General features: G+C 41.2%; 1 protein-coding gene across 12 annotated transcripts; it reads left to right on the plus strand.

Annotated features, from left to right (window-relative positions):
• On the plus strand, positions 1–26,193 carry SEC22C (SEC22 homolog C, vesicle trafficking protein). Of its 12 annotated transcripts, none has more exons than XM_077185605.1 (9): positions 1–358; positions 1,881–2,034; positions 4,533–4,721; positions 5,151–5,360; positions 8,052–8,215; positions 9,588–9,770; positions 18,541–18,659; positions 19,619–19,684; positions 21,662–26,193. In XM_077185605.1, the coding sequence occupies exons 4-9, from the start codon at positions 5,179–5,181 to the stop codon at positions 21,860–21,862; spliced, it is 915 nt and encodes a 304-aa protein (XP_077041720.1). In that variant the 5' UTR covers positions 1–358; positions 1,881–2,034; positions 4,533–4,721; positions 5,151–5,178; the 3' UTR covers positions 21,863–26,193. The 12 variants fall into 12 exon arrangements, 10 of the variants coding, with proteins under 10 accessions (XP_077041720.1, XP_077041761.1, XP_077041632.1 ...); XM_077185646.1 differs by having other exon boundaries at positions 1,884–2,034; XR_013184245.1 differs by lacking the exon at positions 1–358 and having other exon boundaries at positions 933–2,034; positions 21,662–24,760; positions 24,795–26,193.
• Positions 26,194–26,408: the final 215 nt, after the last annotated feature.

A 26,408-nucleotide genomic window follows, 5' to 3' on the forward strand; every position in this document is an offset into this window, starting at 1 on the left:
GTCCCAGCCCCGTTCTCAGTCCCGGTTCCCATCCCGCTCTCCCGGTTCCCAGTCCCGGTTCCCATCCCGCTCTCCCGGTTCCCAGTCCTGGTTCCCAGTCCCGGTTCCCATCCCGCTCTCCCGGTTCCCAGTCCCGGTTCCCAGTCCCGGTTCCCATCCCGCTCTCCCGGTTCCCAGTCCCGGTTCCCATCCCGCTCTCCCGGTTCCCAGTCCCGGTTCCCATCCCGCTCTCCCGGTCCTCCCGGCGCTGTCCCGGCGCTCCCCGCGCGGCCGCTCCCGCCGCTCTCGCTGGTGAGGCGGGCGGGGCCGGCGCCGGGCGGAGCGGGGCCGAGGCCGCGGGGCCGCCGGGGGACGGGAGGTGAGCGGCGGCCGAGGGTCCCGGCAGGGCAGGGGGACACCGGCCCTGCTCCGGAGGGTCCCGGCTGGGCAGGGGGACACCGGCCCTGCTCCCCATCCTCTCCCTGTGCCCCCGTCCCCGGGGCGGGGCGGTCCGGGATGTGTGTGGGGAGCGAACCGGGAGGGGACCGGGGTGAAATTGGGGTGTGGGGGTGTCTGGGGGGATTGGGGTGCTTGGGAAGGCGACGAGGGGAGTTTGGGGATGCGGTGGGGAGCAGGGGGATGCGTGTGTTGGGATATAGGATGTAGGATTTGGGGGTTCCTTGAGGGGTAGAGGAGGAGGAGGAGGCGTGGGTTGGGTTGGGGATGGTTTGGGATGAGCAGGGATAACGGGAGCCTTTGGGGATGGGGGTAAAGGTTTTGGGGTGTCTGCATGCTGGAGGGATGTGTGGAAGGCCTTGTCAGCACAAAGCAGAGCCCTAGGTGGGGGCATGGGTGTGTTTGCTTTCGAGGTGCCGGGTTTATTGAAGAGTGTGGGAAGGGGGTTGTTTTGGGGGATTTTAGGATGCTTAATGTGGGAGAGGAGAGGTGTGAGTGGGGGTGGTTCTGTGCAATGTGGATGGAACAGGATGGAAGTGGGATAGGTTCTTAGGTGGGATCTCAAGGGACAGGGATGAGCTGCTGGGCTTGGGGAGGTGTCAGGATTGAGGTGGATGGGTGGGTGAATATTTGGGACCGGGTGAATTTGGTGTTTCTGAGAGATGAAGGTGGGGCAGAGCCTCAGACCATCACAGAGTTGTTGCAGTGTGGTTTGGAGGATTGTCTGTTGGAATAGTGGGATTGATGTGGGAGCTGGATGCTGGGGTTGGAGGTTTGTGTGTGCTTCATTTCTGGTAATCCACAGGAATGTGTGCAGACAGATTTGTGATGGCAAGGTTTTTTTTCCACATGCTTCCCCTTGGGGATAAGAGTAAGCCTGTAGGATTTATAGGAGCCTAAAAGCTCTGGATATGCACAAATCCTGTGTTAAACTTTGAGATAGCAGCATGTTTTCAAATTGCTTTTATTCACTGCTCAGTCTGGAAGGTGGGGCTGGGCTGTCTGTAGCTGCTCAGCACTGCTGGGGGCTTGGAGGCAGCTCACTGGGAAGGATCAGGTGGATACTGGTGCAATCTTAGAAAATGAGAAATTTAACACTGGTCTGTATTTGTTTTTTCATATATCTGAGAAGAAGATAAACTCCACTTTGTGATCCCTCAGGGAGGTGATAAATCTCCCTCATGAACCACATCCTTGTTGGGTGAGACCCAAAGCAGCACTGGAGCTGCAGCTCAGGTTTTGTGTCTGATGAGTCAACCTGAATCTCTTTCATGTTCATCCCACCTGTAGCTGTCCAGGACTCCCTCTGGAGATCACCTGCCTGAGGAAGGAAGCTTTAGGGCAGTAGTTGTGGTCATATATCAAGCTGTCATATGTCCAAAAAATTTCACATTCTGCTTCAGGGCCATGGGAACATCCACTAAAGCTTTTGGCTCTTCCTTCAGCAGGAAGGTCAGAACTGGACAAAGCAGATGGGATTGAAGCTGGAGAGCAGGGAAATATGTCTGAACAGGGAGAGACAGTGAATACTTCAGAGAAATCCTGGTCACATATTTTGGGAGCAGTGTGGCATTCTTGGAAGGAAACCTGCTTTTGATGGTGAGATAATTTCTGAAAGAACCAGGTTTTTGATACAGTCTCCTTTATGAACTCAGCACTGCTTTGCATTTGCTCTCACAGCTTGTTGAGCAGATTGTTTTCTAAGTCCAGGCAATCAAGCAGGAGTTTGTTGAGCATTTGGGGAAGTGTGGCCTGGTGAGTTGGGTGTAATCTTCTTACCCAGAGGAGCTTGTGTAACACACAGTGAAGTGCAGGAGGTCTGATTGAGGCTGCCTTGATAATCCCTGCTCAGCCAGGGGAGAGTTGGCTGCTCCCTGGGAAGTGAGGGAAGGGGGAATTGTGCTCCAGGTCACTTAGATATGCTGAGGAATGGTTTATTCTGAGATTGGGGCTGTCAATGTGAGTCTTGCACTAGGCAGTTTTACTCTGGAGCATTGTTGGATGTACAGGTGCTTCAAGAAATGAATACACCCAACTTTGTTTCCTTCAGTCCTAAATGATAACATATTCTTCTGAAATTATTGCTTGAAATACTTCCCAAGGTTCTGCTTTGTGCCAGATGCTGCCCTGATGTTATCACCTGTGAACTCTGCAAGATTGGAATGCAGAGCCTCGAGTCCATTGTCCAAGCTCAGAGCCGAGGTCAAAGAGCTGCCACGTCCTGGCAGTGGCAGATCTTTGGGCTGCTGATGGTGAGCAAACAGAGAGTCTGCAGGAGGAAAGGGCAGCCAGGGTGACACAGTGACAGCACTGAGCCACCTGCCTGCAGGCACACCTTGCTCAGCTGTGACACTTTGTGCTTGGGCACAGGTGACGTGGCAGGGCTGCCTTGCAAGTGGTTAAAATTCCAAGGGCAGTGCCATTGGTGGCTGTCACTTGCCAAAAACACACAGCTCTGAGCATCCTCTGATGGGAGAGTAGCAAGGGCTGTGCCAAAGGGAAAAAAAACCACCCAACACCTCTTTTTCTGAGGAAGGAGAGTGCATTCCTTTCTCCAGTGAAGTCTGGCATTTAATTTGGAAGTTTTCCTGGATCTTTCTTTCCCAGAGCAAAGGATCCCTCTGATGGGCAGCTGGCAGCACTAGGCACTGCAGCAGGAAGGTTTGTACATCTTGGAAAGTTGGAAAATTCTCTATGTGCACTTGGTTAACTGTAGGTGATGTTATCCTTGGTGATTAATAAAAAATATGGATATTTAAATTTGAACTCATGCTGTTAGTGGCATAGGGAGCTGAATAATTTCGTGGGCTGGGTAGGTTTTAGGAAATGTCTTTGATTTCTCAGTTTGATGCTTTTTCATGTCCTGATCATCTTCTGGTTGTTTTGGAGTTGTTTTGGAGCTAAACCTCATCAGCATTACCAACCCTTCACTCTAAAACTGCAATTCTGAGCAACAAGTTGGCTGTGCTAAAGTTAATATTTCTGTTAAAGTTCATATTTTTTGGGTTTATTTCACTTTCATCTGAAAATTTTCTGCACTGTTTTATCAATGCTTATGGGCACATTGAAGATGGATGGGATGTTTCAAACTGATTTATAACAATCATGATTATTGTTGAAATTCCTTTTGATGTGTGTTGGAGTTTGTGAGCTTAGTGTGCTTTCACAACTTAAATGACAGCTGGAAGAGAACTGTCAGAGGGATTGTGGAAAAAAAAAATCCCATCTAATTCTTTAATCTCCATTTGAAAAGTTCAAGATAACACTTCTCAAGAGATGTCTGATCTTCTGTAGTTTCAATCTGCTTTTCTAAGGAAACAAGTTTTGTGCCATTGTGCTTTCTGCTAATTCCTCTGATAATGATCCTGTGATAATTGCAGTTGCTTTAACTGCTGGCACCTTGGACAGAGGGATGGTTCCCACAATTTCTGTGGGAGTGGTTCCTGTGGGGTAGAAATGAGACCCTCTCAGTGCTGCCTGTGGCAGCAACTCAGCCCTTATCAGATATCAGGAGAGTTTGTGGTGCCTGAATTAGAGAAGGTTTTGCTCTCTGGCCTTCTCAGACAAGAAAGGCTCGTCCTGAAGAGCCACATTTCAAAGACACTTTGAGCATCCTAATCAATTGTGTGATACAGGGCTGGTCAAAGCAATTGTTCTCTTTATCAAAAGTTTGAGTTCACAAAGTGTTTTTTTCCCCTTCTTTTTATTTCCCCAATGCTTTATTTATGTAGTTTGCCTGAAGCCAAGTAAATGCCTTTGGTTTTCCTTTTTTGCCTTTTTTGAATTCCTTGAGTTGTTTGTGATAATCCCTTAAAATCTGCTGATTGAGAGCTGCTCTTTTACTGACATAACTTAAAATAATTATGATTGGGGCATCATAAATATTTTGCATGTCATTCCACAGCATCTTTGACTGAGCCTAGAAATGAATATATTAGATAAGAAAATGAGATGTTTGTTTTCCTTCAGGCAAAACACTTCCTAGGATATGTTTTCCCTCTTCACAGGAGATCTGATGGTAAAAATGCATGTAAATACAGGTAATTAATTCAGTTTTAAACCTAATTTTTACTTAGTTCATTCTGATTCTCTTTCAGAGATGATCTGAAGTGCTGTTAATCCTCTGACACCGTGCCCTGGATCCTCATGGTATGTCTGAAGGACACATCTCTGCATGTTCTGAATATGCCAGGTGAAGCCCAAGAATAACTTTCCACGGGAGTTTGTGACCTCTTAAAGAGGAAGAAGTCAAGAGAGGGCAACTTTTGTTCTATATTTAGCCCTAGGTGAGTCTGTAAAAAGAACCTGATGGGCTCTAGCCTAAAATTTATTTTTGGATTTGTGTGTTACACTAGGAAATAGAGAAGTGCCATGCTCAGGAGGGTTTTTGGATGCAGCACATCAGTGGGATGTGGGATCAGCACAGCAGCTTCTACAGACACCTGTGAGAGCTTTCCTCAGCCTTTCTGATGCTTTGGGCAAAACAGGAGGGAAAACAGGAATATTTTTCAGGCAGATAATTGCCCTATCAAATCCTCTGCCTCATCTTTTAATCTGAGAGGCAAGAACTGGGCACAGCCATGAGTTTTGACAACAGTTTGGTTGCCTTGCAGTGGCAGAGGTGTCACCAGAGGTGCTTTTCAGTTCCAGTGGTGAATTCACTCTCATCCTGCCTGGAATTTCAGAATGAACTGACTCAAACCTTTCCTTTCCAGGTTGTCCTCATGAATACTCCCGTGGAGAATGTCCATGATCTTCTTTGCCTGCGTGGTGAGGGTGAGGGATGGGCTTCCCCTCTCAGCCTCCACAGATTTCCATCTCAACCAGGACTTTCTGGAGTGCAGGAAGAGGCTGAAGGCTCTGTCCTCCATCCTGGCACGGTACCCCAGTCGGGGCACGGCCAGAGGACGTAACCTCAGCATCCAGTGAGTCCCTGCTCTGCTCTGCTCTGCTCTGCTCTGCTCTGCTCTGCTGGGGGGTTTTGGCTTTAATTTTTGAAATATTGCTCTTGGGGGGTGGAATTATATTGAAATAATACCATGGGTGTGGTCTGCAGTGCCTGATTCCAGCCTGAATGCTACACTGCTTGTGTACAGTGTGAATTCCAATGGTTTTGAAGCTTATTCCTCAGTTGCTGCTAAGTGTAGTGAGCATGTGCTAAGTTATATATTTGTACATATTTATATATGTATTTCCATGTTCATATATTCTATTTTGTATGTTAATTTATATAAATACACTTACATAACTGTTATTTGTTTTATACCTGATTATATTTACATAGATTTCATTTTTCACTTACATTTATACATATAAATACACATACATTTATACATATTTGCATATACACACACACACAATATTTATTCATACTTAGTTATATATTTTATATACATACACAATATTTATATGCATTTAGATATGTATTTTGTATACATACACAGTATATAGATGTATTTAGTTATATATTTTATATACAGACACAATATTTGTACACATTTAGTTATATATTTTGTATACATACACAGTATATAGATGAATTTAGTTATATATCTCATATACATACACAATACTCTTACACATTTAATTATATATTTATAGATGCCTACACAATATTTATATCTACTTAGTTATGTATTTTATATATATATATGCAATATTTATATATATTTAGTTACATAATTTATATACATACACAATATTTATACACATTTAGTTATATATTTTTATACATATACAGTATATATATGTATTTAGTTATATATTTTATACATATACACAATATTTGTATGTATTTAGTTATGTATTTTGTATACATACACAGTATATAGATGTATTTAGTTATATATTTTATATACATACACAATATACACATTTAGTTACATATTTTATATACATACACAATATTTATACACATTTAGTTATATATTTTATATACATACACAGTAAATATATGTATTTAGTTATATATTTTATATACATACACAGAATATATATATTTATTTATATATTTTGTAGACATACACAGAACTTATGCACATTTAGTTATATATTATATATATAGATACCTAAACAATATTTATACGTATTTAGTTATATATTTTATATACATACACAGTAATTATGCACATTTAGTTATATATTTATAGATACCTACACAATATTTATACATATTTAGTTATATATTTATTATTTCTTATTTTCATATGTTTTGCTCATGTTAATTTTCATTTTGGGTAGCAAAAATGTACAGTTCCTTTTACTCTTAGCAGCTGGAGAATCATGGATTTCTACAAATCCCTTTAAGAAGGCATCCAAGTACCTTGGAATAATTTAGTTTAGGAGAAGAAATTTATGAACGAAATTACAGAGAAAGAAATGAAAAAAATTGTTTAAACTCATTTAAGGAAGTGAGTTTTACCTGGTGATTGCATTTCTGGTGAGCAAATGGAAGAAAACTTAAAGTGACCCTAAGCTAAAACTAAGCATCCCTTTTTTGGTGGGTGTTAAAAAATACAGGAATTTACAGCAGAGATTTTTTTCCTCAATTCCTTTGCACTCAAAGCCAACTTGTGCCCTTTGATGCCAGCAAGTGCTGCAGCTTTTAATCTGCTGTGGTCTGTGCAGCAGCTCAGCCTGGCTCTGGAATGAGAGCAGTGCAATTGGATCCGTGGCAAAAAGGCCATAAATTATGGACAACTTGGAAAAGGTGCTTTTAGGCAGGCATGGTGTTGATCCCAGCTGGGAGCTGGGAGCAGAAGGAATTTGGGGAAGCTCCCCAGTGCAACTGGGCTGGCAGAGCCAAGCAAAACTGTAAATCCCAATTGCACAGTACAGCAAATAAATAAAAAGGAGGTGAAATAGAAACCAGGAGTGGGAAATGAAGTTGGGGTAAAATACAGGAACAGGAGGAAGGAGACAAATTGTTCAGTTTCCAAACTTGGGTGTTGAACTGGTTTCCTGCTGACAAATGGCTGGGCTGCAAGGGAAGATGTCCCTGAGAAATCTCCTGGAAGGATTGGACCATCTGCAGGTGGAAACTTTTACATAAATATAGATTCAGTGTTAGAAGAGCCCCTTTTAGAGTAGAATTTTTACTGTGATGTAGCAGGAAGTGTTTGAAAATCTTGGGTCGTGCAAATAAGCAAATATTTCTTGCTGTTAATATGATGTTGCCATCAAGGGAAGGAAGGAATCCATCTGCTTCCTGGGAACAAAATTCCTTGCTTTTATTTATTTTTTTTTTTTCTGCATTTTCTTTCAAAATTGGTTTTCTCACCACTTTGGTTTTTATTCAGGTGATTTAAAGCCAGCCTGGGGAAAGAATGTCCTGGATTTGTACTGATGTACCAATTTAATAAAGTCTGGCTTGTGCTCTTCACTGTGCTCAGGCATCCTGGATGAGTTAAGAATAAATAATTGTGTAAGAAAAAATAGATCTACAGGAATTATTGCAGGATTTTGACAACAACAAAAATCCTTTTTTTTTTTTCCTGCAGTCTGAGCTCAGTCTGTACATTTTGTTCTGACAGAAAGCACAGCTCCATCCTCACGTTCAGCAGGACTTTCACCTTTTTATGTTGATGTGATTTTTTTTTTTTTAATTTCTATTTCAGTTTCCTTTCTTCTGGGGATATTGCCTGCATGGCAATCTGTTCCAGCAGCTACTCAACCATCATGGCCTTCTGCTTCCTGGAAGAGCTTCGCTGGGAATTTGCTGCTTCCTACAACACAAGGAGCATCAATTCAGCTTCCAGACCATATGCTTTTATTGAATTTGGTTTGTAACTTTGTTCTCTAATAGTAAAAATCCTCTCTGCCAATTTGATGGTGTTAAACAACATCTCCTGGCTAAAGGCTGATGAAAGTGACTCTGGGTGTGCCTTTGCCCTCGTGTGGAGGAGGAGGGGGAGATCTTAATGCCCTAAACTATTGGAGTGTTTGGTTTGGAGTTCTTGAGAGTTCATCTCTTGGGAACAAAATGCTGTGGTGATTGATGAACAAGCAGAGAAGAAAAAAGAAATTGACACCTCGGACACTTTTGAACTTAATTAAAAAAATCTGACAGGTGAGGACAGATGAGTTCAGGAAAAAAGGGAGACAGAGTAGATTATTATGGGCAGCTTTATTTCTGGCATGACTTGGAGTCAGAATACTTCAGAACCATGCCCAGTGGTTCTTTTTTAGCCTGAAATAATTGGTTTTCTTGCCAAGCAGCAGCTGCTCTACTGAACCTCACACCTTTGAAAGACACAATTCCCTTGCAGTGAGAAAGTTTTCTGGGAAAGGATAATATCCTGCAGTGTGTTTGCACTCTTCAGTCCAGATTTCAGTAACAGTGTTAAACTCAGGCTTAAAAACTTGAGAAATCCATTAGGAAAGCATCTTCTAGAGCCATTTTGGATTTTGGGTGGATTCCCTGTGGGGCACATTACCGCCAGGATGTAATTTCATATTGAGATTCACATTACTCTTTTTTTTTTTTTTAACTTGAGTAGGAGTTGGGGAATTTCTAGCCTCTTTTAATTGCATAAAGCTTAGTTTTTAAAGAAAAAATACATTTCTAAAATAATTTTTACTATTTATTAAGTTGCTGAGTGCCTAATATTGCTGTGTGGTTATTTATTTATTTATTTATTTATTTATTTATTTAATCATCTCCATTCCTGTGTTTGGATCTAAGATGCACTTCATGCTCAAGATTTTAATGTTTTGTGTGGTAGTTACAGATCATTTTTGTTATTTTTTTAGAGTAGATACTAGAAGAAATTCTTTCCTGTGAGGGTGGGGAGGCACAGGTTCTCAGAGCAGCTGTGGCTGCCCCTGGATCCCTGGAAGTGTCCAAGGCCAGGCTGGATGGGGCTGGGAGCACCCTGGGATGGTGGAAGCTGTCCCTGCCCATGGCAGGGGGTGGCACTGGATGATCCTTAAGGTCCCCTCCATCCCAAACCTTTCTGTGCTGTAAAATACTTAAAAGAAGTACTTTTGTTCCCTAACCAGCAATGGAATTCTTGGAAATGAAATGAAGAAATTAAAACAATCAAATCACCACGATACCATAAAATATCACCGCAATTAAGGTTTTAACAACACTAAGGATTAATTAAGCAGCCTTGCAGGGGTGACTTGAGCAGCTTTTCCTGTTGTTTCAGATAACACCATTCAGAAGGTGAAACAGCATTTCAACAGCAGCCGTGGCTCCAGGGCCAAGGGCAGCTGGGAGAGGGTGGAGGAGGAGCTGAAGCTGCAACCCCCAGTGCAGCTGCAGCTGGAGGCCACGGAGCTGCTGAACGGGCTGAGCAATGGAGGGCACGCAGGAGGCCATGTGGAGGTTGGTAAGTTACTTCTACACCAGGTGACAGGAGATCTCCTCACCCTGCACACCTGCCAGGTGGTGGGATGGTAGATGTGAAAAAACAATGTTCGCTCTTTGTTCTGGTTTGAAAGCAAAACTAGTGAGAGGCTCCAAGTCAGAAATGCAATTTATTAGGAAAAGGGAAAAAAAAACAAACCACAAAATACATGCAGTAATACAAAAGAAAATCCACTGACAGTGTCAGAATACAACCTGACACCCTATTGGTTAGGGTGTTGGTAGCAGTTCCATTGGAATTGTGGCTGCAGCCCTCCTGGAGTGACAGGTGTGGTTCTGTTGGAGCAGTGATCCTATGGATGGGTGTAGTCTTCCTCTGAAGATCCAGTGCAAGAGGCAGCTGTTCCTCTGGGAAATCCACTGGAAAGGCTGCTCTGGTGTGCCAAAACCTGAGATTGTATCCAGGTAGGAATGCTTGGCTCCTCCCTCTAGGCAGAGCATCTCCCAATGGGATGCTGTGGTTTTTATGCAGGGACATTCAGTAGCCCATTAACAGCATATATGTCCTAGAGGGAGGATTGGTTTGTGGAAGAGATAAAGAAAACTGCCCAATGAACAGAAAATAAATGCCCCACCTCTGACAGATAGGAAACAGAATACATATTGCCTTGCAGTCTAGGACACTCTTCTGTGAAAATGTAAAAAGTTTAATAAAGGACAATAGGAGACAAGGACAATAGAGCAAAGATTATGGCTGGGTGCATCTTGGCACTGAGCAAAGAGCACCCTATTATCTTTGGGGATACCCCTTAAATACCTTTGAATTACATCAGCCTGTTGCATATTCATAGATCCTTGTGCATTGTAAACTTTTCCCCAAACTACTTTACATATTCCAAGAATTGTTTAGCATGGCTCCTCCTTGGGTCTGCCTTTTTAGAGCATGGGTATTCTTTGGTTGTGGTTTTAGTCCTTTTTTATCACCTCCAGTTTTGGGGTTTGGCCCACAGTGTTTTCAGACAGGGAGTGCTGATGGTTGGCAGATCTGTGCAGGTGTCCTCATCCTGTGGGCATTGGATGTTATCCCATCCCAGCAGGCATTTCAACACAAGCACACTTAGATCAGCTATTTCACTGAGCTTAATTAACAGCAGAATAAAATCTATATCTTTATTACAAAGTTACTTTAACATGACACTTATAAAATCCATTTTAATATTTGCAAAAAACCAATATTATAATATGTATCTGTAACACATATCTATTATTTCACTACTATGTCTAAGCTTAATTAACAGCAGAAATAAAAACTATGTAACAAAGTTACCTTCAGATATTTCACTGCCATGTATAAGCTTAATTAACAACAGGAATAAAGCGATATCTTTATAACAATTACTTTAACATGACACATATAAAATCTGTTTTAATATTTGCAAAAAGCCAATATTATAATATGTATCTATAACACATATCTACTATTTCACTACTATGTCTAAGCTTAATTAATAGCAGAAATAAAAATTATACAACAAAGTTACTTCAACATGACACATATAAAATCTGTTTTAATATTTGCAAAAAGCCAATATTATAATATGTATCTATAACACATATCTACTATTTCACTACTATGTCTAAGCTTAATTAACAGCAGAAATAAAAATTATACAACAAAGTTCTTCAACATTACACATATAAAATCTATTTTAATATTTGCAAAAAGCCAATATTATAATACGTATCTATAACACATATCTGCTATTTCACTACTATGTCTAAGCTTAATTAACAACAGAAATAAAAACTATATAACAGTTACTTTAACATGACACATAAAATCTATTTTAATATTTGCAAAAAGCCAATATTATAATATGTATCTATAACACATATCTACTATTTCACTACTATGTCTAAGCTTAATTAACAGCAGAAATAAAAATTATACAACAAAGTTCTTCAACATTACACATATAAAATCTATTTTAATATTTGCAAAAAGCCAATATTATAATACGTATCTATAACAGTAGAAATGCTGCAACATCTCTCAAAGCATCTCCTTCAGAAGCCACTCTAAGGCCATGAGAGCCATTTCAAATCCACACACACACCACAGCTAGCTCAGGGGAAGAAGCACAGGAAGGGTCTTTGTGTGATGTATTCCAGCAAAGGTTTATTGCATCCACCATGCCAAAGGGATCAGGGACAGAGGCAAAACCATGTGGTCTGCACAGACTAAAGTATGGGGTCAGTGACTTGAGGGTACAGGGATGGTGCAAAGGGCAGCAATCTGAGTGGGGATGAGAGATGAACAATTGGGGTGGGCAGGGTCAGCTGGCCAATGGGGGAATTTAAATAAAATGATAATAATTCAGAGGGAGAGGGGTTTACATTTTCCTCCTCCATTTCAGAGGAGGCTCCTGCCTTCCTTAGCAGACACCTGTCTGTTCAAACTGAGAGAGATTTCCCATGTAGATTGGCAATAGTGCTGCACAGCACCATGGGGGGAGTCCTCTCTTTCAGCCTAGGTGGGGAATATTCTCTGTGGTAGATCTTTCCAGGGCAAAGCTTGGTTTATTACATTCCCACAACTCCCCTGTTTTTTACTACTATGAAAACTTCCCCAATGGATTTTTGAAGACACTTAACTAAACAGGGTAACTTGAGTAAAATGATAAAAACAGGGATTACAGCCTACAAAATCTGTCTGGCAAAAGATGGAACCCATCTTATCTGAAAAGTTCATTGATGTAACCTGAGTTTTTCTCAGCTTTAAGTCCTTTACTTGCTCCTTCAGCTTCTGGATGTGGATAAATGTTGAGTGTGAAGAAAGGTAGAAGCAGCACATCTTTTCAAAGTCCTGGCAGTTATTTCCATGGGCAAGCAGTGAAAAGTCTGTTGCTGCTTGGTTTTATAGTGTTACATGCTTTGGTGTTACTGGCATTTGTTAGCAGCTCACTCAGTGCCTAGAACATAGCACTAGTTTGCTTACTTAGCTAGCACTTTTAATTTTCATATAATTTTTAGAGTTTTTGCAGCAGCAACCCCAGGGGCCAACACTGAGGCTGCTGGTTTTTTTTTTTTCTACCTCAAAAAAGTTAATTTTGTTTTGGCAGTCAGATTTAAATTGATGGACAAATCTGCTGTGCTTAATTTTTTGGTCACAAATTATGGCCCACAGCACATGGCAGAAAAACACATGGGGGTTCCTTGTGTACCAAGAAGTGTTTATTTACATTGTGTGTGAAACCAAAAAAGGCTTTTTCCATCATAGTAAACAACATATGGGCTTTACATTGCAGCAGGTATGCAGCAGAGCTTTGGAAACTGCTGTGGAGTCTTTTTCCAGCCTTACAGCTTCCTCTCTGTATGGAAAATATAAGCTTGATATTTTCCATGTGATATTTTCTCTTCAAACCCTTGTTTGTTCAAATTTCTAAAGAAGCTCCACTGATTCATTCATTGCTTGTTGCAAACTCATAATGAAAGATCTGTAATTACAGTCTGAATGAGTTTCTTCAGCCTTGAGGGAAAAGAAAATGAGAAAAATATGAGCTGAGGGTAACCTCTTGTTCCCACATTGTCTGGCTTGAGGTCTCTTTGCTTTTTTCTTTTACCTTATATTTTTTTAAATTTAATCCATTTGACTAAAATTCTGAAAGAGGCTTTGTGTATCTGTATAAATACACAGAAGCTTGTCAGGGGCCTTTTTAATAATAAAACTTGATGTTTTACCTACCAACCTCTAATTCTTTAATATAAAAATGGTACCTCTTAGTTGTGTTTCAGTTGCACAGTCAAGGTCCTGCCTACTTCCTCCACAAATGAAATCAGAGAATTATTTAGGTTGGAGAAAAACTTGCAGATCATTGAGTCCTACCAGAAACCAAGCCCTGCCAAGTCCACCACTAAACCATTCTCTATTTTAATCCTATTAGCACAGTGGTTTAAATGCAGCTGGAGTGCCATGAGCTTGTATTTCCTTTTTTTTTGTTGTTGTTCTTGGCTTATGAAGCACTAATAAAATTAAGTTCCAGTTGCTCAATCTTATAGTTTGTGACAGATGAGCTGGAATCTAATTTGACATAGGTATTTTAAATTAGAGTATGGAAGGGCACTAGCCAGGAGGAATTAAAAATAGAATGGAAAGCACTTTATTTGCCAGTCAGATTTGTGAGTGTTCCTCAGAGCTGTGCTTGAAGGTTAAATCTTTTCATGTTATGACAGGGCTTAGAAATTCTTTGCACTTTTTCTTTAAATTTTGAACAGCTTCAGTGCCAGTAAATATTTGTGATCTAGTCTGTGTCCACAGATCAGAAATATATTTTCACTTCCCTTTTATTCCTAATTGCTTTCCTTTACTTTCCATCTGGCTTTTTATTTCTGGCTGTTCTCTCTGGTCTAACCCAAATACTCTCACAGATTGTTCTGCCTTTATTTTAAGGCTCATGTTTATGATCATCTGTTTGCCTCCACTGGAGTCAGCTTTCCTGGCTTGTGTCTCTCTCCTCTCATCATCCCCTCCCAGCTGAATCCCACTTTGCTGCTCTAAGTTTAGCTGTGTGCATAGTGTTTGTTCCATATTAATGTTATTTATACCACAGCTCTGCTCTACAAGAGGCTGTTTGAAATGCTGTGGCTGTAGGAGAGCAGGATTGAATTGTGCCTGCACTCCCTGGTGCAGATTGATTGATCCAGGGATGATCCAAACATCCCTTCCTCACATGGCTGGAGCTGCTGCTGGCCTCTTTGGAGTTGGCTGAGCTCATCCTCTGGCTCTTCAGTTTGCTGTGAAAAAGGCCAGAAGACTCAGGGCAGCTCTCTCCTTGTTAGTATTCTTGAGAACAAGAGATTTTTTTTTCCCCTTCTTGCTTCCATTCTTTCTGCTGTTTGTTCTTTCTTTTTGTTAACTAAACCCAGCCCAAAAAACCCCCAAAAACTGGCAACAAAACCCCTTCTTTTGCCCCCTTGATCATCACCCCCAGAGCCCTGGCTGCTGCTCAGAGCCTCTCTGGTGTCAGTGTGGGCACAGAGGACATGGGGCTGTGTGCAGGGCACAGGGGGCTCTCTGTGGGCAGGGAGGGTGTCTTGGTTTGGAAAGACAGGAGTCTGCTAAGGAAGGCAGGAGCCTCCCCTGAAATGGAGAATGTAAACCCTCCCCACCCTCTGAATTGCTAAGAATTTGAAATTAAGGGGCTCTCAGGCAAAAATATGAGAGCAGGAATAACAGTTCTTTAATAGGGAAGAAAAAAATAATAAAAGGATAAAATAAACAATGCAGTGAACTAGAACAACACTGACAGAGTCAGAACCCAGCCTGACACCCTGTGGGTCAGGGTGTTGGCAGCAGAACCATTGGAATTGTGGCTCAGCCCTCCTGCAGTGTCAGGGGTGGCTCTGCTGGAGCAAGGGGGTCCTGTAGAGAAGGATGGATTCTGCCTCTGAAGATCCAGGGGAAGGAGAGGCAGCTGCTGTTCCTCTGGGGAATCCAGTGCAGAAGCTGTGCTGGTGTCTCAAAACCTCTGGATTATATCCAGGTAGGAATGCTTGGCTCCTCCCTCTGGGCTCACATCTCCCAATGGGATGCTGTAGTTCTTATCAGCCATGCAGGGACATTCAATGGCTGTTATCAGCAGGTGTCCCCTCCTGAGGGAGGAGTGACTGTGGTCACTCAGAGAGAGATAAGACAAACTGCCCACTTGACAAAGATAATCTGCCATACAGATGGGAATGAAATACCTCTTGCTTTGCAATCTGGAACAGAGGGTTTGCACCAGGACATGGGGCTGGGTGCAGGGCACAGGGTGGGACCTCTGTGGGCAGGGAGGGTTTGATGGGGCTGGGTGCAGGGCACAGGGTCTCTCTGTGGGCAGGGAGGGTTTGATGGGGCTGGGTGCAGGGCACAGGGGCTCTCTGTGAGCAGGGAGGGTTTGGGGTTTGCACAAGAACATGGGGCTGTGTGCAGGGCACAGGGGCTCTCTGGGATGGGCAGGAAGGGTTTGGTGGGGCTGGGTGCAGGGCACAGGGGGATCTCTATGGGCAGGGATGGTTTGATGGGGCTGGGTGCAGGGCACAGGGGCTCTCTGTGGGCAGGGAGGGTTTGATGGGGCTGGGTGCAGGGCACAGGGGGCTCTCTGTGGGCAGGGAGGGTTTGGTGGGGCTGGGTGCAGGGCACAGGGGCTCTCTGTGGGCAGGGAGGGTTTGGTGGGGCTGGGTGCAGGGCACAGGGGCTCTCTATGGGCAGGGAGGGTTTGCACATCCCATCTGCCTCTGGGAAGCAGCAGAACAGTTTGTGCCACTGCCCTTGTGAGGCAGCAGGTGAATCCTGCAGCTCCCCTTGGTGAGTGTTCTTCATCTCCTACAGGCACACAGGGAGTCCTTCAAAGGCCTTTTCAGGGTTTGTTTTTGAAGCTGTCTCACTCTCTGCCTTTTGTGTGCTTGTGTTTCAGTTGAGGCTGTTGGAGTGATTTCATTTCTCACTCCTGGTGCTCTTTCTGAGTCAGTGACTCATGTCCAGCCTTGTGCTGTGCCTGCAGGAGGCAGATCCAAGCTGCTGCTGCACACTCTGGTGTCTCCCTCCAGTGAAATGGCCACAGGCCTCTGCCAGAAAATCTTTCATGGGCAGAGGTTTCAATTTCTTCACTGGCTGAGGGTGTTTGCAGTTATTCTGCACATGTTCAAACCTGCTGGTGCATCACCCACAGCTCCCAGAATGTTTCTGTGTGGATCTTGTGCTCTGAAGTGCACAACTTCTGTGCTTGAGGAGGCAGATCCATGTGAAGCCTAATTAGTGTTTATTTGTGCTTGTGCAGAGTGTGCTGTCCTGGACTGAGTGTTTGTACTCTTCTTTTCCCTTATTTAATATAATAGGCCATTCCAGTATGAAATTCTCTTGATAAAAATATGACTGACTTCACCCAAGGAAGTGAAATAATTTTCCCTTAGCAGGACCCATCTCACTTCTCTGTGCAATTTCAGTTTGTGAGTTAAACCTCAGAATTTAACAGCACAAATAAATCTCTGCAGCAAACCATTTCAAGCCCAGTTTTCACAAAATCTGAACCCTGAGCCAAGTGGATGTTTTAATCTCCCCTGCATCTGTGACAGCAATTCTTTTTATCCTCCTGGACTAAAAAATAATGTAACTTTTACATAATATTTCATGCTGCAGAAGCATGAGACTTACATTGTTCTTCCCTAGGGACTGGGAACTCTTGGCACATGTGGCTTGCAGGATTCTGCTCAATGAATGACATTTGTGTTTAATAATTATAATTGTTTGAGAGACATTTATGCCTCTGAAGTAAACCTTAAAATTTGAGGATCAGTCTTTATTAGGAAATATCTGTGGGAGAGTTACACACATATATAGCTGCAACATTATTTAATTAGTCAAAAGTAGGAATAGCAGGAAAAAAATAGAAGGAAACTGAATTCTGGGGTCAGGGAATGAATAGAGATGCTGCTAGGAGTTTTTTGTAAATGTCACTGTGTAGCAAAAGAAAAGGCAGATTGCCTTTGAGTGACAGAGTTACACCATTCTGTCTGCAGTACCCAGTGATGCTCCCTAAAGTGACACACATCAAATTGAGTTGATCCAGTTCCTTTGGAGCTGAAATTATGGGTGTGTGAGTTCATGCCAGACAAATTAATTACAGAGACACGGATGAAAGGTGCTTTACATCTCTGTATTAATTTGGCACCAGAGTTTTTTACATCCATCTGTCAAAATCTGGCTTGAAGGAGAAGGCAGGAGTGTTTTTCTCTCTGAAATCATGTAATGGCTGTTGTGGTGATTCATCTGTCACTCAAAGGAAGCCAGAGGTGCAGTTTATCTGGAAAGGTCAGATAAATAGATAAAGAGTCAGATAAAGAGGATCTGGATTCACTGGGCACAGGTTGGAGATGGTTTCCTTGAGGGCTCATTCATTCTCTCCTGTCTCTTGGGTTCAGCAGATCTGGACTTGATATCTGAGCTGCAAATTATCATTTTTTATGAAACTAACAGTGTCCTACTTGTGGTGATGCAAGGGCAGGAATGAAATGTAGCTGAGGATCAAGGTGTGGAATCTGTTGTTGAACAAGTGCAGGAAAACTGGAGGTGTGCTCTTGGCCAAGCCTGAATTAAAGGCAGCCAATTCCAAAGCTAAACACACATTTATGATAATTACTTTGACCTTAATTAGGCATGTATCAATGGGATTATCATGCAGAACTGCTGCTCAGCAGGGTGGGTGTTAAGTAGTAGCAGAGAAAGTGAGAAAGGCAGGAGGCAGATAATTCCCTACCTGGGAAATGGGGGCAGCCTGAGCCCTCAAGTGGGATAAAATGTTTAATTACTGGTTAAGGAGGAGATGAGTTGCTGCCTTGCTGTGGTGATGGGTGAAATCTAAGCCCTTCCCCAGACCTTTGGGTGGGGAAAGCCTCTGGCTTTTCTGCTGACCTGAGGAGTGCTGAGCATCCTCATCTGCTGGAATAAACAAAGAATTATCTGTGTGCACCATAGAAGACATTGATGCCAAATAGGTCAAGAAAAATCTGTTGTTGAATTGTTTAAAAGTACTCCAGAGCTCTTGGTGATTTCTGGATGTGTGAAGAACTGAATACTGCAATACAACAACAAAAAAAAGGGAGATTTCTATTCATAATCAATCTTCCCTGGAGCAAGCATGGAAGGTTTTGCAAGTGTTTAAAACCCACACAAAGTAATTGTGGTGTTTTCTAGTAAAAGCTTGAAAGCAATAGTGCAAACTTGCACTAATGTCTGCTTTTCATTTCATTTCCAGTCCCTACTTACAGGATGCAGCCTGTAACCCCCCTGGGGATTCTGTCACTTGTTCTGAACATCATGTGTGGAGCTCTGAACCTCATCCGAGGGGTTCACCTGGCAGAATATTCCTTTCAGGTAAGCCTGATGCTCCCAGACCTGAGAATGAGGGAAAGGCAATGAATTTTTGGGTAACCACTTCAAGGGTGGCTGTTCTGCCCCTCAGCTGAGCACACATCTCTCCACAAAAAGTGTTTTGTTTCTCCAGGACTGCTACACCTTGTGTATTTTTCTGTACATCACAATATTCTGCATTTTATTCTGTTCTGTAGAAGTTTAAATTTTGAGAAATTTCTTTTTTAATTATTTCTTTTTAAACTTATTTTTTTAATTATTAGAATTCTAAAATTCTAAAAATTACTTATTTATTAAAATAAAGAAAAAATATTAAATTATTTATTCATTATTTAATTATTAAAATAATTATTAACATAATTATGAAATAATTATTAAATAATTAAAATAACTAAATTTTTTATTTAGAAATAAAATTTCCAAATTTTTTTTATTTAGAAATAAAATTTCTAAAAATTATTAAATAGGTTTTAGAATTAAAACTTATTTAATAATTTTTACAAATTTTATTTTTTAATTTATTTATTCTTACCAGATTTTATTCTTACCAGGATTTTTTTTTTTCTCCATTCTTGCATTTTATTTTAGATCCTTTTCTGTAATTTATTTATTCTTACCAGGCTGCCTGGATTTTTTTTTTTCTCCATTCTTGCATTTTATTTTAGATCCTTTTCTGTAATTTTTTAAAAATAAACATGAGAATAAACAACTTTAAAAAAAGGGGGGGAAAAAGTGTGCTGATTGTATCCTGACACAGTTTTATTTAGCAGGAGCTGTCACATAAGGCTCAGTTCTTGGTGTCTTATCCCATGATATTGATCTTGGTGTTTGACACTGTTACAGTCAATCACCATAAACTGGGCTAAGAGGTTCTTGACTATATTTAAAATGTTCTCAAATATCAAGCAGCACTTGCTAAAAGCTGTGCCTGACATAGTTGTCACTTCTTTTAATCCCAACAGGAGGACCATGAAGGAATTGGAAATGTGATAGCTTTTTTTCTACCTTTTCTAGCCTGTGTTTTTCAGGTATGTGAACTGCAACTAAAATTTTTTGCTGATTATTTTGCTGTTACAATTCACAAGACAGAGCCATTTCCAGCTAAGCAGAGGTTTTTAACATCCTAGCCAGGTGATTCCACTGATTTATTCCAGTGAAGAGGCACAAAAGCAGTTCAAGGCACATTTTGAGCCTTGGGAAATTGCATTTGCAGGCTTTTTCAGTGCTTCCATGTTCTGACAAGTCAGAGGGGGCTGGGTGTGATGGACAAATGCCATCCCAAAGATGGTTCCTTCCCAAAGGGATGGACACATCTAAGTGTCAGACTTAGTGATGGGCTTTTGCAGCACAACCACCTTGAATTACAAGTTTAAAAAAAAAAAAATCTGCAAAAAGAACACCCCAAAAATCTGACACTAAAAACTTAACAGGACTGAGGACTGAGCAAACATTGGACAGCAACATTATTGAAAATGGTGTAATTTACATGAAAAATCACATTGAATCCTGCTGGTTCCTTAATGGGATTTTTCCATATTCCAATTTTCCACATTTTCAATTTTTTTTTTCCATAATGGGATTATTTCCTCTGACCTTACACAGAAGAGTTTGAATGAGGAAAATACAACATGTTCCAAATTGTTTTTTCTTGAAAGGCTCCTTGAATTCCTAAAAAAATTCCACAACCTTTAACTTGAGGGCAGCATATGCTGGAAAATCTTCAGCTTTCAGCCTGGCATTGCAGAAAGGTGCTGCAGTTTTGTTTCTAGGAATAACTGATGCCTACAGTGTATTCATTGTCCTTTTTCCTTTTGGACCATGGTTTGGGGACCACTCTCAGACTTTGATGTATTTATGGGATTATTTGTTGTATTATGATACAATTTAGTGTCCTTCAGCTTTCTTACACCTTTGCTCGTGGCAGAGCTTTGGGGTGAAGAGATGAATTTAGATCTAACAGATTTATTTAGATCTAATAGATGGATTTATACCTAATAGATTTATTTTGACCTAATAGATTTATTTCAATCTAATAGATGGATTTTGATCTAATGGATTTATTTTGATCTAATGCATTTATTTTGATCTAACGGATTGATTTTGATCTAATAGATTGATTTAGATCTAATAGATTGATTTTGATCTAATAGATGGATTTTGATCGAATAGATGGATTTTGATCTAATAGATTTATTTCAATCTAATAGATGGATTTTGATCTAATAGATTTATTTTGATCTAATGCATTTATTTTGATCTGATGGATGGATTTTGATCTAATAGATTGATTTAGATCTAATGGATTATTTTGTTCTAAGGGATTATTTTGATCTAATGGATTATTTTGTTCTAAGGGATTATTTTGATCTAATGGATTGATTTTGATCTAATAGATGGATTTTGATCTAATAGATTGATTTAGATCTAATGGATTGATTTAGATCTAATGGATTGATTTAGATTTAATAGATTTATTTAGATCTAATAGATTTATTTTGATCTAATAGATTAATTTAGATCTAATGGATTGATTTAGATCTAATGGACTGATTTAGATCTAATAGATGGATTTAGATCCAATAAATCAATTTAGATCTAATAAATTAATTTAGATTTAAGTACTTGATGGAGATTGTTTTTCACAAAGAAAGGCTCTGTGCTTCCTCTTTCCCTGTGAGTACCTGAAGCCAGGGAAGTTGAATAAAGGAGAATTCTCTCTTCTCCTTTTGATTTATAGCAGCTTCCCCCCAAAAGCTGTGCACAACCTGCACGTGCTGACCTCTGCCTCAGCTGTGGAAGCTGTGACCTGAGCTGACAGAGGCTGATCTGTCACTGCCTGAGGGGAAAAAGGGACTCCTCTGTCAGCACTGGGAGCTTTTCATGTTCTCCTGTGAGGGTTTTGCCCTTCACATGCTCAGCAGATGGGTCCCAGGCAGCAATTCCCAGCTGGATCCCTGGTTTTGTGCAGAGTTCAGTGCTAACTCTCCCTTCTGCTCCTTTTGCAGTGTTACCTGTACCTCTTCTACAGCTCAGCCAGGAAGGTGAAGACTTTTGTGCTCCTTTTCTGTGTCTGTTCATGCAACATCTACTTGTATGGATTGAGGAACCTCTGGCAAATCTCCTTCCACATAGGAGTGGCTTCTCTTTCCTCTTACCAGATCCTGACAAGGCAGCTCCTGGAGAAGCAGCCTGACTGTGGTGTATGAAAAAAACAAAAAACAACCAAACTTGGGGTTTGCTACTCTGTTTTTACAACTCTTTTTTTGTATTCACCTGGCCAAAAATAGCTCAGAGTGTTTTTTAACCATCCATGGCAATGGTTATTGCAAGGAAAACAGCTCCCAGCAACTTGGGATCAGTAGGATCCTGTAATTATGTCCAGCACACAGCAAGGGGTGCAGCTGTATTTGACATGGTGGGGCTTGTCAGGTGTCAGCACAGATGGAATTCTTACCTTCAGCAGGCTTTTCCTCCTTGGCTGCCACCATCCTGACAGCATTTTGCCATTTGTCTCACTGGCTCTGTGAGAGCTGGGCAGGTCAGTCTTGCCCTGCTGCTGCAAATACTCCAGTGGTGAAGTAAAACAAGGGTAAAGTGATGGGTAACATCTCTGTCTCTAGATTTGTCTTGGTAAATGTGAGTGAAGGGGTTGTTGCTGTAATTAGGTGAGTGCAGAATCAGTGGGGAAAATGCTGAGGGTGAGCTTCAGGATCATTTTTCTAGGCTTGGAAGGACAGGGAAAGGCTGTGACTCTTTTATAAACCATAAAGTCTATAAATATCTCCTTGGCTGAACAGCACATTGCAGTTTAGTGTGTGCTCATGGGTTAATTGCAAATATGCTTGGGGCAGCAAAAAATAATCCAAGTGGGTGTAAGTGATCTGTCAGCTCTTGTGGCCTTTGTTTCCTTGGCTAAGGTCACTTTTAGGATAAGGGCAATTCCATGTTTGCTTGGCCTGTATGGATCATAAATCTTCCAAGCCTATTTATGACAGGCCACTGACTCCTTCACCTTCTTTTAATAAAATGAGTAGCTGGTGAGTAGAAAGCCATTTCCAGGAATGGAAAGCAAGAGCAGGTTCTCTTTGTTCTGTAGAACACAACAGCTGGGGTTAATGGTGGTGAATTCTTACACTCAGATGAGTTTCTGGGTGTGCACTTTGGAACTGGGGACTGGAATTCCCAACCTCTGCTGCACTGGCTGTTCTGCTCTGTCATGGATCTGGGTGCACAGGGCCATTTTAGGGCATAGATGAATAATTTAGGCTGGCTGTTAAAAAAATGCATAGCAGTTTGATGCAGCTGTCCTTGAGGGCTTGTAGAGATTCAGACTGTAGGTATGTTATTGTGGAATTATGGTCCTAAAATTTCATTTTTTTTTTTTTTTCCTGGTCATTCCCATTTCTTTCACCAAAGATTTCTTTTTCCTCTCACATGGTCTCTACCTCTGGTTGCAAAGAGATTAACATGCAGCAGAGTTGTCTTTTTTTTGCAGGAACACTTGATAAAATTCCTTGTTTTTATGCCAGTGAGTTTTCCTGGAATCTCAGGATGCAAACATAAGGATCAGACCAGAAATTTGTGGTGCTGGACTTTGGAAGCACTTCTGGATGCAGCAGCAGCATCCATGTGCAGCTCATTCCAACCTGGACAGTTTGTAGGACATCAGGGGACTTAGTGCCAGGAGGAGAATGTAGGGATTTCTTTTCCACTGCACTTACTGGAACAGCAACCTGATAAAAACCTCCAAAGTGTGAGGAACAGTCTGCTAGGAATGATGGAGGAATATTTTAGCCAGGCATTTAAGGACACAGCTCGAGTGCCATAAAGGAAAGGTTTTCTGTTATGAGGCAGAAAATTCCTTGTTTTTATGTCAGTGAGTTTTCCTGGAATCTCAGGATGCAAACATAAGGATAAGACCAGAAATTTGTGGTGCTGGACTTTGGAAGCACTTCTGGATGCAGCTGACTGCAGCAACAGATCCATGGGCAGCTCATTCCAACCTGGACAGTTTCTAGGACATAGGAGACTTAGTGCCAGAGCTTTACTCAGGAGGAAAATGTAGGGATTTCTTTTCCACTGCATTTACTGGAACAGCAGCATGACAAAAACCTCCAAAGTGTGAGGAACAGTCTGCTAGGAATGATGGAGGAATATTTTAGCCAGGTATTTGAGGACACAACTTGAGCTGTGTGCCATAAAGGAAAGGTTTTCTGTTATAAGGCAGAAAATTCTTTTCTTTTATCTCAGTGAGTTCTTCTGGAATCTCAGGATGCAAACATAAGGATTAGACCAGAAATTTGTGGTGCTGGACTTTGGAAGCACTTCTGGATGTGCAGCTCATTCCAACCTGGACAGTTTGTAGGACATCAGGGGACTTAGTGCCAGAATGTAGGGATTTCTTTTTCACTGCACTTACTGGAACCAGCAGCATGACAAAAACCTCCAAAGTGTGAGGAATAGTCTGGTAGGAATGATGGAGAAATATTTTAGCCAGGCATTTAAGGACACAGCTCGAGTGCCATAAAGGAAAGGTTTTCTGTTATAAGGCAGAAAATTCCTTGTTTTTATGTCAGTGAGTTTTCCTGGAATCTCAAGATGCAAATACGAGGATCAGACCAGAAATTTGTGGTGCTGGACTTTGGAAGCACTTCTGGATAGAGCAGCTCATTCCAACCTGGACAGTTTGTAGGACATCAGGAGACTTAGTGCCATGAGGAGAATGTAGGGATTTCTTTTTCACTGCACTTACTGGAACAGCAACCTGATAAAAACCTCCAAAGTGTGAGGAATAGTCTGCTAGGAATGATGGAGGAATATTTTAGCCAGGCATTTTGGACACAGCTCGAGCCATAAGGGAAAGGTTTTCTGTTCTAAGGGAGGGGATTAAAGTTGTTTGTCTGTCATTATCCCAGTTTTCTGTCAGACTAGCAGTGGAGAAATGAAGCCACAATTCAAGCCCTGTCCCTGAGACACCAAGATGACCCCACAGATGTGAGGGGTTTTGTGCTGCTTTTACTTTTCAAACTGTTCACTCCCAGTTTTCCCTGGTAAATTCTGGAGGAGGCTGCAGGGAACTCAGTCACTCAGAGTTTGCATTACAAGTTACAAAAAAAAATTACAGGTTTGGATTACAAGTTTAAAAAAAAAAAAATCTGCAAAAAGAACACCCCAAAAATCTGACACTAAAAACTTAACACTTCAGGGATAATGGATCTGGTGATTGGTGGTGTTTTCCAGGAGCATAAATTGGATATCACCCCACTGGATTCATGTGGGAAAGGGATGCAGCATTTTATCCAGACAGACAGATCTTCATGAAAAGGCCTTCAGGACAGGAGCCAGCTCCCTGCTCCTGCCTTTTTATCCTCACTCTGGCTAAAGAGTCCAGAAGAGCTTTTCCTGTTTCTCCCCACAGAGCATTTCCAGAGGGCATTCCCCAGAGCTGGTTGGAAAAGTTGGGACATTCCTGCTGCTGCTTTGCCAGCATCCAACTGCTCTGTCCTGAAACAAATCCATGCCTGAGCCAGGGCATGGCAGCCACAGCTCTGCAGAGGAGTGCTAGAACAGGGTGTCTGGACAATTGTGCAATTAACAGAGTGGAGAAAGGTTAATTTTGGCTTTTTTTTGAATTGGTTTTCCTGAAGACATTTCAGTAAAATCAAACCAAAACAGTTGATTCAATTCTGCTTTTGTCTAACATTTACACACCTATTGTATTTTTTTCTTTGTGGATTTTTGGGGAATGTGGCTGAATCTCCAGCTGTTTTCTACCCAGTGACAAAGCTCTGCTTTGGTGTTGGTCTTAATCCCTTTGCAACCTTTTATTTTCCTGTAATAGGTGTAACCATATTAAGGAATCCACATGGATTAGTCTGTGTGCACTTCATAGGTTGGGGTTGGGGTTCCAGGATGAGGCAGAACACACAGAATTTGATCTATTTTTATTTTTAATTTGGTATTTATCCCATGTCCACACAGTATTTATACAGTTAAACATTTTCTCTTGGCAAAACAGCAAGAGGAATAGAATAGTTTACATTGATCTCAGTGCTTTAAGATTTGATAAAAAAGAATGACTTGCAGTTTGAGAACACAAAATCTGACTCATAATGTGGGATTTTTCCTGTGTTGAATCAAATCCCCAAAGAGAAATCCATCCCTTTTTTCAGCTTTAAACTGGATAATGTGGTTTGAATTGCATCTTCTTCATTCTGTCACTTTGCAAGAGAAGTCTTTTGGAAACTCTTCATCTCACCCAGCAGCTCAGCACAAGCAAATTGGCAAAGAATAAACTTCAATAATTTCCAGGTTTGCTTACTCAGTGCTTAGTCACTTTATGAAGCTGGTAATTCTCTGGTTTCTTCATTTTCCCCTTTCTCCCAAAGAGCTGTTGAGTTTGTAGAAGGTGGGCTGGTACCTTTTTAGACATTTTTGCACTGTATTAATAATTGAACCTGTGTAAATGTGTATAAAATCATTTTGCATGTATATGTATATATGTACATACATCTAATAAATGGCTTTTTTTTTGTAATGGTTGTCTTCATTCAGTGTTTGGAATTTAGTGATTGTATGAGAAACAAGGTTAATCAATCATTTTTAATGATTGTTAATCATTTTTGCAGGTACCTTTAGTGATCCCTGTGGCCAATTCATCAGCTGAACTGTATAAACATATTTACACATATTTATTTATAAATACATTTACAGAAATGTAATTATCCAAGCAGGGGATTGCAGGAGGCTGGG

The sequence above is a fragment of the Agelaius phoeniceus genome, chromosome 1 (genome assembly GCF_051311805.1).
Source record: "Agelaius phoeniceus isolate bAgePho1 chromosome 1, bAgePho1.hap1, whole genome shotgun sequence".
NCBI classification, from domain to species: Eukaryota; Metazoa; Chordata; class Aves; order Passeriformes; family Icteridae; genus Agelaius; species Agelaius phoeniceus.